This window comes from Heterodontus francisci, chromosome 7, assembly GCF_036365525.1.
Source record: "Heterodontus francisci isolate sHetFra1 chromosome 7, sHetFra1.hap1, whole genome shotgun sequence".
NCBI classification, from domain to species: Eukaryota; Metazoa; Chordata; class Chondrichthyes; order Heterodontiformes; family Heterodontidae; genus Heterodontus; species Heterodontus francisci.
Window position 1 is genome coordinate 121,170,386 of NC_090377.1, and position 13,022 is coordinate 121,183,407.

Consider the following 13,022-nt stretch of genomic DNA (forward strand, 5'->3'; position numbering starts at 1 on the left):
GACCGAACCACATCCGACCCCGAGCCCGACCCGGCCCGAAACTTCCAATTTTTTCCCGCGCCCGACCCGACCATCGGTTAAACCTATCTTCTGTTTTTCACTTTCTTGCTTATCTGCGCAAGCTTAAAATAATTGTAACAAAACCACTTTTCTAGTCCAAAAATTACATTAACAGTGGAGCCACTTACCTGAGGTTGTGATAGAGCGTGTCCGACCAGGCCTGACCCTACCCGAGCCCGAATGCCGGACTGGGAAGTGTGACCCGAACCCGACACATCGTCAGGTCCCATCGGGTTCGGGTCGGGTAGCCGTTTTTATCAGAGAGTAATCATACTCAGACAATTTGAACTTGCTTTCTGCCATTTTCCACAACGGCTGCTAGGGTTTCAAGTTTTATGTCTAAAAAGGAAAAGAAAAACATAGTTTTGAATGTTCACCATCGTTCGCTACCATATCAAAACTCGGACTGCCGGGTGGTGAAGCAGTAAACACTGAAGTCCAGTCTTTTTTCACTTATTAGCTTTTGTTTGTAGAGATATACATTACATGCCATGCACCTCCAACAGCACAGCCCTCTTTCAGCCTGCTCCTATATGTATGAGTACAGGTGAGTTCCCACTATTATCCTCCACCTGAATACAATTAACACTTACCTTATCTATAATTAAGGCTACTCACTGAGCAAAAGTTGAGACCTTATGAATGAAGGAAGGAAATGCCTACCTCCAATGACAGTAATGTATACTCAGAGATCTGGAAATTTACTGTCAGGCCATTTCACTAATGCTAGGAAGGGTGTCTAAACTTTTAAAACCCGTGCATCCGTGGAGGTAAAGCTCAATTCAAAGTAAAAATCTGAATTTACCCAAGTTTTCTCTTCTTAAATGTAACGTCAAGAACTTAGCAGCCATAAAAGGTGGGGGGTGTTGTTACATTAGAGGAAGTAGTTAAGTTTGCAGATGTGTGTGCAATCAGCACGCCCCTGTATTTGTGTATTATGACTCACTGACAACACCACACCCACACTGGTGACCTAGAGATCAGTGGAGTTGATGTTTGAATTGCATTATTTTTCACATTATGAATGGAAATTAAACAAACATCACTTGAAGCTATCTCAAATTTAGAGAGTTGCAAATTTATCCCTAACAATATTGATGCCAAGACATTTTTTTTTAAACTCAGGAAACGATCATCGAGGAAATGAACGAAAGGTGGGCACAGCAAGAAAATGAAATGAAAGAAAAGTATAAAGCTGAGATGAGAACGGACCTGACTTTGCAAAGTAAGTGGCTGGCTCAATAGAGAACTGTTGAGATATGAACTTATAGAGTGGGGAATGGGAAAATAGTGGGTGCTCCTCTGAGGCTTGCGCTGAGTATTGGAAGAGGTTTACTCTGTCCTGAGAGTTCACAATGCTGACGGTAGGGTACTGGAACCAAAAAGTCTTCCATTGCTCACTAAACTCACCAAAATAATTCATGATGTGCTTTGTAAAAGCACAGTCTGTTGCGTGATGGTGCAGCCCACTGGAATATAAGATGCTGTGTGTGGTATTGAGCAGGGAATTATGCCCAAGACATGGTAAGCCAAGGCCCCGTCAGCCCTCTCAGGTGGACGGCACTGTTTGAAGAATAGCTGTGAAGTTCTCCTCAGTGTCCTGGCCAATATTTATCCCTCAACCAACACCACTAAAACACAGATTATCTGGTCATTACCTCATTGCTGTTTGTGGGAACTTGCTGTACATAAATTGGCTGCCACAATTCCTACATTACAACAGTGACTACGCTTCTAATTACTTAATTGAGTTTCTTGAGGTTGTGACAGTCTCTATATGAATGTAAGATTTTTTTCTTTTCTCTTGCATGATGTGTGGAATCACATCCTACCAACAGCTTGTGGGTAAACCAGTACTTGCTGCTTAATTTCTCAACTCTGTTAATACCAAATTTTGGCCGGGAACCAGTGAGGGTTTGAACGTCAATGTGGATTCAGATCGAATCCTTGATTCTCCACCCCCAGCATGCAAGTTATAAATTGTTGCACTTACGGTGGTGTTCAAATACACCTTGTCACAGATGGCTAAGGTATTGGGCCAGACATTGCTATGGCAGGGCATCCAATAGTGTCTGCCATTCGTTAAACTTACCCTTGCATGTTTAGGTTTTTAAATTTTTGGCAAAGTAAATTACTGAAAATGCGAGCTGATAAAGTCAGAGCAAGGAAAACTGGGCATCTGGGACCCCGAGTGTACAGGACAAGTAATGGCATATCTCCTTAACCAATCAGATTGAATTGTGAAATTAACAGCACAAGGACTGAGAAGGAAGTGGGTGAATTTAATGTCATTACATACAGAAATAGAAATAAAGAGAAAGAAAGATTGGACTCGGACAGAGAGAAAAAAGAGAAAGGAAAAGTAAAGAAAAAAATTAACTTTGACATTTTTAAAATCTCCAATAACAATTCCTGAAGGAATGAGACTGCACACTTGTAAGGCTGCGTTTGCTGACAATGCAACCACCAGGTGGCTCAGTACTTACACATGCGCAAATTCAGCCTCTTCAACTGGAATGTGTCTACAACATTCAGGCAGCTGCCAGGATTAAAGATGGCGCTGTTCAATTCATCACAGGAAATGCTTAAGGCTAGATCGTTCTAGCAAACTAACCTTACATTACGTTGGATGGAAGCCCAGTAATATACTGTGTGTTGTTAAAGGGTACTAACTGTAATCCTCAGATCCATTTAATATTCAAGTAATCCTATTAAATACAAAAGGAATTTTATGATTGAATTTCCATGTTCTGATACTTTTGGAAGATAGTGAATTGGCACCCCGATTGATGGAAGAGAAGATCGGGCAGAGTATAAAATGTGCTGCAAATTAGTTATCGTGATTCGTTTATATGACTGACCAGGACTGGTTTCACCCAAATGCAGCTACTAACTCCTGCCCCACTGCCCACCTTGGCAAATCACTTTATCCTCCTCCTTCCCACCAACCGCTTCCCCTCCTTCAGCCGCTCACTCCAGACCTCGCTTCTCCCCCTCCCTTCCCTGCCCGATTGTTCCCCGCTCCTCGCCACCCCGCTCTCCAGCCGCTCGCTCCCTGCTTCCCTCTCACCCGCCAGTTCTAGGCCGCACCACTTCCCTCCTCTCCGTTACTCGCTCCTACGTTTGATCAGTCTCCATGCGCCGTCTGAAGAGGTGAGACAGACCGCAAGGGGTAACGGGGCAACATAGGACCAAGCGGCCGAGAGGAGGGAAGCGGCGCAGTTTAGAGCTAGCGGTTGGAGGGAGCAGCGGGGAACAATTGACCAGGGGAGTGGGGGGGGGGGGAGCAACGAGGTCTGGAGTGAGTGGCTGCGGGGGTGGGTGGGGAAGCGTCGAGGCCTGGAACGAGTTGCCAAGGGAGGGGAAGAGTGGCTAGTGGGGAGCGAGTGACGGGGATTGAGCTCCAGCCTAAAAGCCTCCCATTCAGCCGCTCCCTCCAGCTGAGTGGTGGGGGGACTGGATACCTGATCACGCTTTATCATGCGTGCGCGAAGATGGACCAGGTGCGGATACGCAATGACGTTGGTTGCACATGTGCAGCTTGGAGCAGTCTGATGATGTCAGCGGGCCGCTGCATTGTCAGGAGTCACTTTGCACTTGTAATAGTTCATTTTCAGTGCCAGAAAGTTTGATTGGCAGTAACTAGCAGTTAGCATATTGCTAAAAGGGTACTTAAACTGAAGCGACAACTTGCTATAATGTGTTTAGTTCATATCTACTGTGTAAGTACAGGAACTCCAGGCCGCTCAATGTATGTCAATGGTGAACTAGACAGCGAGATGGCATTTTCATGAAGCTAACGGAGGAGTAACGCATCTCGGACAGCAACATTTAGATTTCCATGTTTAACCAAGCATCTGCCCTTACCTGAAGTTGCTGAATCATTTGCACATGCACAATAGTGAGCACCATTAATCTCACCTTTATTTTGACAGCAAAATCTGGGCCAATGTTTCATTCCCATGAATCGGTACAAAGCGAGTGTCCTATCTCAGCTATGCTAATGGAAAAGAAACAAACAGGGTCTGGATGCTTCTTTTTTAAAAATTCATTCATGGGATGTGGGCGATGCTGGCCAGGCCAGCATTTATTGCCCATCTCTAATTGCCCTTGAGAAGGTGGTGGTGAGCTGCCTTCTTGAACCGCTGCAGTCCATTTGGGCTAGGTATACCCACAGTACTGTTAGGAAGGGAGTTCCAGGATTTTGACCCAGTGACAGTGAAGGAACAGCGATATAGTTCCAAGTCAGCATGGTGTGTGACTTGGAGGGGAACCTGCAGGTGGTGGTGTTCCCATGTATCTGCTGCCCTTGTCCTTCTAGTTGGTAGAGGTCGTGGGTTTGGAAGGTGCTGTCTAAGGAGCCTTGGTGCATTGCTGCAGTGCATCGTGTAGATGGTACACACTGCTGCCACTGTGTGTCGGTGGTGGAGGGAGTGAATGTTTGTAGATGGGGTGCCAATCAAGCGGGCTGCTTTGTCCTGGATGGTGTCGAGCTTCTTGAGTGTTGTTGGAGCTGCACCCATCCAGGCAGGTGGAGAGTATTCCATCACACTCCTGACTTGTGCCTTGTAGATGGTGGACAGGCTTTGGGGAGTCAGGAAGTGAGTTATTCGCCTCAGGATTCCTAGCCTCTGACCTGTTCTTGTAGCCACGGTATTTATATGGCTACTCCAGTTCAGTTTCTGGTCAATGGTAGACCCTAGGAAGTTGATAGTGGGGGAGTCAGCGATGGTAATGCTGTTGAATGTCATGGGGAGATGGTCAGATTCTCTCATGTTGGAGATGGTCGTTGCCTGGCACTTGTGTGGTGCGAATGTTACTTGCATGGTGGGAAAGCTTATCTGGGTGGAGGCAAATAAAATAGCATACCTGAAATACAAATTAGAAAGGTACAAATAACTTGCAGTTGTATAGCACCATTCATGTCCTCAGGATGTCTTAAGGTGCTTCAGTACCAATGAAGTATTTTTGAAGATTAGTCACTGTTAATGACTGACAAATGAAAAGTCTCTCAAACAGAAAATTGAATCTATTACCAGTTAATGTTTTTAAGTGGTACTGGTTGATGGATGAATGTTGGCCAGGACACCAGAGAACTCCCCTACTCTCCTTTAAATAGTGCAATGGGATATTTTACATTGACCTGAACAGGCAAAGTAGGCATCAGTTCTGATGAAAAGTCACAGACCTGAAATGTTAACTATGCTTCTCTCTCTCTCCACAGATGTTGCCAGGCTTGCTGAGTATTTCCAGCACTTTATTTTTATTTCAGTTTAACATCCCATCTGAAATTCAATTATTGCTCAGCAAAGCATTGAGTTATTAGACTGGATTATCTGCTCAAGTTCATTTTAGGGTTTGCACCAATGTTCCCTGTAAGCTTTGCGGCCAGGCAGCAACCCAACGTCCCCGCGCAGGTCGCGCATAAATCGGCCCTTTAAGTTACCGCACGCGGCTGCACAAAGACTTGTAAAAGGGCCCAGCGTTTAAATAAATCATCCGCGCTCTCCAAAACAAATAGAGGATGTGTTGGTTTGGATCCACAATTTTCTGATTCGGAGAAGGGTGTACTACCACTGGGTGAAGGCTGACGTTATCAATGTCTCAAAGTATAAAAGTGGGAAAAGTCTCCATGTGACACACAGCTGCCGTTATGCATTGTAGAATTAAACAGTCTTTGAATGAAAGATCCATTTTGTCTAACAGAGAGCTCTTTGCAACATAAATGTGATGAAGAGAAACAGGCAATACAAGAGGATTTTGAAAAACAGATTGCTTCCATTCTCGAGAAACACAAAGAGGAGATGGAAGTGAGTAGAATCTTTTTAATATTGTTCTAGATGGGATAAGCGAAGTGCTCCATTTCATGACATTTCAACCATTCTTGCACGTAAAGAACTTGAAAATATGAATTTAATGGCGGGCAGGGAATGTCTATAGTGTGATGCAACAGACATCACAACTACATAGAACAGGCTGGATGAACCCAGTGGGGTCTTTTCCTATCTGTTGTTTTCATATGTGCAACATGCACTTATATAGCTCCTTGAGCATAGTAAAACATTCCCAGGTGCTTCACCATAACGTTATCAAACAAAATTTGACACCAAAACACACAAGGAACTATTAGGACGTGACCAAATGTTTGGTCAGACATAGGCTTTAAAGATCAACTTAAAGGAGAAGAGATGGAGGTAGAGAGACTTAATTGTTTCGGGAGGGAACTCCAAAGCTCAAAACCTAGGCACCTGAAGATAGGGCAGCCAATGGTGGGGCAATGAAAACTGGGGATGTTCAAGAGGCCAGAATTGGAGAAGTGCAGAGATCTTGGAGGGTTGTGAGGCTAGTAGATTAGAGAAGCTTATGCTTAGAGGTCCAGAGAGAACGAGAAATTCACTGAGATATATTAAGTATTCAGCAAGGTAAATTCAGAGAATTATCTCAAGATAAGCCAGGTCAGTGAGACAAGGGCATAAATTTAAATTGGTGAGAAGTACACTTTAAACATGGGAACATAGGAGGAGTAGGCCACTCAGCCCATCGAGCCTGCTCTGCCATTCAATACGATCATGGCTGATCATCCACTTCACAACCGTTTTCCCATACTATTCCTATATCCCCTTATGTCATTGGTATTTAGAAATCTTTCAATATCTACTTTAAACATACTCAATGACTGAGCTTGCACAGCTCTCTGGGGCAGAGAATTCCAAAGATTCACAACTCTGAGTAAAGAAATTTCTCCTCATCTCAGTCCTAAATGGCCTCCCCCTTATTTTGAAATTGTGTTCCCCCGGTTCCAGACTCCCCAACCAGGGGAACATCTTAGCTGCATCTATCCTGTCTATCCCTTTCAGTATTTTGTAGGTTTCAATGAGATCATCTCTCATTCTTCGAAACTCTAGAGAATACAGCCCAGTTTCCCCAATCTCTCTTCCCAAGTCTGGTGAACATTCATTGCACTCCCGCTATGATAATAATACCCTTTCTAAGGTAAGGGGACCAAAACTGCACATAGTACTCCAGGTGCAGTCAAACCAAGGTTCTATATAATTGAAGCAAGACTTCACTACTCCTGTTATCAAATCCTCTTGTGATAAAGGCGAACATACCATTAGCCTTCTTAATTGCTTGCTGAACCTGCATGGGAGCTTATCGACAAGGGCACCCAGGTCCCTTTGTACATCTACACTTTCTAATCTCTAACCATTTAAGAAATACTCTGCACATCTGTTCCTCCTACCAAAATGGATAACCTCACATTTTTCCACGTCACATGCCACGTTCTTACCCACTTACTAAGTCTGTCCAAATCCCCTTGAAGCCACTTTGTATCTTCCTCACAACACACATTCCCAACTAGTTTTGCATCATCTGCGAATTTGGAATATTACATTTGGTCCCCACATCCAAATCATTGATGTATAGTGTGAACAGCTGGGGCCCAAGTACTGATCCTTGCGGTACCCCACTAGTCACAGCCTGCCAATGCGAGAATGACCTGTTTATTCCTATTCTCCGTTTTCTGCCTGTTAACCAATCTTTAATCCATGACAGTATATTACCTCCTATCCCATGTGCTTTAATTCTGCTAACCAACCTCCTGTGGGGGACTTTATCAAAAGCCTTCTGAAAATCCAAGTATACTTTGTCCACCAACTCCCCTTTATCAATTCTGTTAGTAACATCTTCAAAAAACTCCAACAAGTTTGTCAAATATGATTTCCCATTTATAAATCCATGTTGACTATGCCCAATCAAATCATTATTATCCAAGTATCCATTTATCACATCCTTTAGAATAGATTCTAACATGCTCCCTACTACTGAAATAAAGCTAACAGATCTGTAGTTCCCGGTTTTCTCCCTCCCTCCCTTCTTAAATAGTTGGGTCACATTTGCTACCTTCCAATCTACAGGAATCATTCCAGAATCTATAGAATTTTGGTAGATGATGACCAATGCATTCATTATCTCCATAGCTACCTCTTTCAACACACTCTGCAATGTAGAAAATCAGGTCCTGGGGACTTATCAACCTTCAGCCCCATTAATTTCTCCAATACAACTTACTAATACTAATTTCCTTCAATTCCTCATTCTCACTCATCCTTTGGATCTCTAATTCTGGGAGATTTCTTGTATCTTCTTCAGGGAAGACAGACACAAAGAAAGCATTTAACTCCTCTACCATTTCTCTGTTCCCCATTATAAATTCGCCCAACTCTGCCTGTACTGGACCCACATTTGTCTTAGCCAAACGTTTCCTTTTTACAGAAGCTTTTACAGTCCATTTTTATGTTTTTTGCTAGTTAACATTCATATTCTTTTCTCCCTTTATCAGTTTCTTGGCCCTCCTTCGCTTTATCCTAAAATCCTCAGGTTTACTACAATTTCTGGCAACTTTACAGGCTTTTTCTTTTAATTTTATACAATCCTTAACTTCCTTTGTTAGCCACGGTTGACTGCCTTTACTTTTGGGGTTTTTGCGCATTGAGGAATGTATATTTGCTGAAAACTATGTAATAATACTTTGAAGACTTTTCATTGTCTATGATACCTTTTAATGTATTTTCCCAATCCACCTCAGCCTATTTGCCTCTCATACCTTCATCACTTCCTCTGTTCAAATTTAACAACCTCACTTTCAAACGTGGAATACAGAGTAGAATAAACTTGGAGATGCGACAAACAGTGAGGATGATGTGAACCGCCTGCAACAGGATATAGATAAGCTAGCAGAATGGGCAGAGAGGTGGCAGATGGAATGTAATACTGACAAATGTGAGGTAATGCATTTTGGCAGAAGGAATAGGGAAAGGCAATATATACTTAATACACAGTTCTACACAGTGTGCAGGAACAGAGGGACCCGGGGGTGCATGTGCATTGATCTTTGAAGGTGACAGAACATTTTGAGAGAGTGGTTAGTAAAACACATGGGATCTTGGGATTCATAAATAGAGGCATTGAGTACAAAAAGCAGGGAAGTTATGCTAAACCTTTATAGAGCTCTGGTCAGGCCCCAACTGGAGTATTGCGTCCAGTTCTGGTCACCACACCTCAGGAAGGATGAGGGTCCTTGAGAGGATGCAGAGGAGATTTACCAGAATGGTTCCAGGGATGGAGAATTTTAGTTACAAGTTTAGGTTGGAAAAGCTGGGTTTGTTCTCCTTGGAACAAAGGAGATTGAGGGGAGATTTAATAGAAGTGTACAAGATTATGACAGGCTCAGATAAGTTAGACAAGGGAAAGCTGTTTCCATTATCAAATGGTACAAGAACTAGGGGACACAGATTGAAAGTTTTGGGCAAAAGATGTAGGGGGAATATGAGGAAGCACTTTTTTTTTTTACACAGCAGGTGGTAATGATCTGGAATTCGTTGCCCATAAGGATGGTGAAAGCGGAGACAATCAATGACTTTAAGAGGAAGTTGAATGGCCACCTGACAGAAAAAGACTTGCAGGGCTACAGGGATGGAGCCAGGGAGTGGGACTGACAGCCTAGCTCTGCGGAGAGCAGACATGGACTCGATGGGCTGAATGGCCTCCTTCTGTGCCTTAAATGACTGAGACTGTATTATGGTCACTCACCCCTAAAGGTTATTTTAAAACAAGATTATTAATTCGCCTTTTCTAATTACATAGTACTAGATCTAAACCTGCCTGTTCTCTAGGCGGTTACTCAACGTACTGCTCTAGTAGTAATAATAATAATAATCCTCTATTCCCTAACACACTCCAGAAACTCGTCCTCTACAGCATTCATGCTAATTAGGATTACCCAGTCTATGTGCAGATTGAAGTTACCCATAATTACTGTATTACCATGCTACATGCTTCTCTAATCTCCTGATTAATACCATGCCCCACACAACCACTACTGTGGCCTATAAACAACTCCTACCAACGTTTGCTGCCCCTTGCTGTTTCTTAGCTCCACCCAAACAGATTCCACATTTTTGTTGTTCTGATCTGAGATCCTCCCTTACTAATGTACTGATGCCATCCCTTATTATCAGCACAACACCACCTCCTTTTCCTTTTTTCTTGTCCTTCCTAGATGTCGAATATCCTTGAATGTTCAGTTCCCAGTCTTGGTCAACCTGTAGCCACATTTCCATAATGGCAATTAGATCATACCCATTTACCTCTACTTGTGCCTTTAAATCATCTACCTTGTTGCAATTGCTGCATTCTGGTAGAGTCCCCTTAACCTTGTGTTCTTGACATTATTCTGAATTCAAACCTCGTTGATGCTTGCCTTTGTTTCGCCTACCTTCTAATGTCACTTGCTACTTTTCTACCTCTTGTTACCAGCTTTACTTCCTTCCATTTTTGAGCCACCCCTCAGGTTCCCATCCCCTTGACAAGCTAGTTTAAACTCTCCCCAACAGCACTAGCAAATCTCCCTGTGAGGATATTAGTTTCGGTCCTGTTAAAGTGTAGCCAGTCCATCTTGTACAGCTCCCACCTGCCCCAGAACCGGTCCCAATGCATCAGAAATCTGATGCCCTTCCTCCTACACCAGTTCTCCAGCCGCATGTTCAATTGATCAATCCTCCTATTCCTATGCTCACTAGCACGTGGCACTGTGAGTAATCCTGAGATTGCTGATCTCGAGGACCTGCTTCTTAATTTCTTTCCTAACTCCCTCAAAGCTGCTTTCAGGACCTCATCCCTCTTTCGACGTATGTCATTGATACAAATGTGGACCATGACCTCCGGCTGTTCACCCTCTCCCAGAATGATGAACTGCAGCCGCTCCGTGACATCCTTGACCCTGGCACTGGGGAGGCAACATACCATCCTGGAGTCACGTTTACTGCCGCAGAAATGCCTGTCTGATCCCCTGACTATTTAATCCCCTACCATTATTGCTCTTCCACTCTTCTTCCTCCCCTCCTAAGCAGCTGAGCCACCAGTGGTGCCACAGAGTTTGGTCTGGCTGCACTCCCCTCAGGAACCATCGCCCTCACCAGTATCCAAAATGGAAAACTGTTTAGCAAGCAAGATAGACTCAGGTGACTCCTGCGCTGCCTGCCTGGTTCTCCTAGACTGCATGGCAGTTACCTATTCCCTCTCTGCCAGCATGCTCCTAACCTGCGGTGTGACCACCTCCTAAATGTGCTATTCACGTAGTCCTCTGCCTTGTACAGTGACGCCTGCCGCTGCTTGAGTTCCGAAACCTGGAGTCAAGATTCTGCAGCCAGTGACACGTCCTGCAGATGTGTTCATCTCAGACACATGGTGTGTCCATGACTTCCCCCATACTGCAGGATGTACATTCCATTTGGCCGAGCTGACCTGTCATACCTTAACTTTAAAAACTATTTATTACAATTAGAAGTAGAATAACTTACCAGTTACTCACCAATCAGCTTCTTCCCCTGTGCCGAAGAGACAGGCAACTACTAGAGGCCGAAAAAAGGTAAAGAAAGTAGCCCCTCACTCACTTAACTCCCTCATGCACCAAACTCCCACTTTACACTCTGTGCACTCAAAGTAACTCTCAGTGCAGACAAATGTATTTGCTCTCTTATAGTTCCCTTCCTTACCGACCTCCCTCACTCACTCACCAAATCCCTTCTTCACACTGTGCCCTCAAGCAACAATGAGAGTCCCCTGAATTTATGCTCCCTGTAAACAATGCTGTGTCAGCTCAGAAACCAGTTTAAGCTTGCTACCTAATTAACTAGCTACAGCTACTCTGACAGCTGGTATATCCCTGCTTAAAACTGTAAGAAACCTAACTTACCTCTTAAAAACAGTAGTTTCAATTAATTGCTAACTATAAACAAAACAAAAACTAGACTTGAGAGATTAGCCCTTAACATTCACTTACTTACCAAACTCCCTTCTTCATACTCTGTGCCCCCCAGCAGCACTCAGTGCAGACTGAGTGCAAACATTTCCAACATATGTCAACTTTTCTAAATATAAATTCCCATGTCCACATTTATAATAGTAACCACCCATATAAAGTAGTCACACTTGTAATTACACCCTTCAACAACAGAGGTGCTGCAAGCTGTATGGAAACAAAGTGGGATTAGACAGCATAGCTCTTTTTCGATTGGCACAGGCATAATGGGCTGAATGGCCTCCTCTGTGCCTTAAATTTCTACGATTCTATGAACTATGTCTTGTGTGGCCTGGTCCAATTTTCTGCTGCCCCTCAACCCTGCTTCACCTGAAGGCTACACTTGGTTTTGATTTCCCCAGGGCAACACCATGGGAGACTGACCAGTATTAGAAAAAGATCCCTTTACCAAAATGTCATATGATGCACCATCTAATGCAGTGGCGATCTTACAACCATTAGCGAGATTGAAAATGCAGCTGTATGTTCATGCACTCCTACAGACACAAGCATTAATGTCAAGTTAATGCTGTGGTTTTGCACCCATAAAGAGCTGAATTGAAACTAATTTTCAATAATTAATTATTTTTTGGTGCAAAATGATCCTATTTCTTAATTTTTAATCTTCTACCTTCATCCCCTCGGGGCTTTTTGGAGTGGATATCCAGCAAAGGAATTGGGGATAAATTAGCCAGAGACACTATTGGACAATGGCAATCCTCATTTCCTTTTCTCTGGAATTTCAAACTGGAGTTGCCTGTGACATTAATATTTTGTTTTGCCTGAATGTTTTAGTATAAGTCATCTGTTGTACTTCAAGCCCATGATAAGCAGACGGCTCTGAGTTCATCATTTCCTTTCTCAAAAAAAAAGCAATGTATGGAATTTACACTCTTTTTTTCCATCATATGTTTAAGAGTTAGAAGCTGAAGGTTACTTTCTAGCGAATATTTCTGTCCTATGCTCTGAAGAAAGTCACTCGCCAGCCTCTCGTATCACAGGTGTAGTGACTATTGACAGGAATAGCAACTATTCATGGATGAACCTCGACAGTAAATGAATGGGGTAGGCTACTCAATCATGGGTGATCACTGAGAGC

The 13,022-nt window shown here is 43.4% G+C and overlaps 1 protein-coding gene across 2 annotated transcripts in view; it reads left to right on the top strand.

Moving 5' to 3' along the window:
• The window catches only part of LOC137371785 (flagellum-associated coiled-coil domain-containing protein 1-like), a 71,588-nt gene that overhangs the window by 52,360 nt on the left and 6,206 nt on the right, over positions 1–13,022 (top strand). For both annotated transcript variants that reach the window (XM_068034656.1, XM_068034657.1), the window contains exons 9-10: positions 1,186–1,285; positions 5,767–5,870. In XM_068034656.1, coding sequence (XP_067890757.1) covers positions 1,186–1,285; positions 5,767–5,870 — 204 coding nt within the window. The remainder of the gene's footprint in view (positions 1–1,185; positions 1,286–5,766; positions 5,871–13,022) is intronic.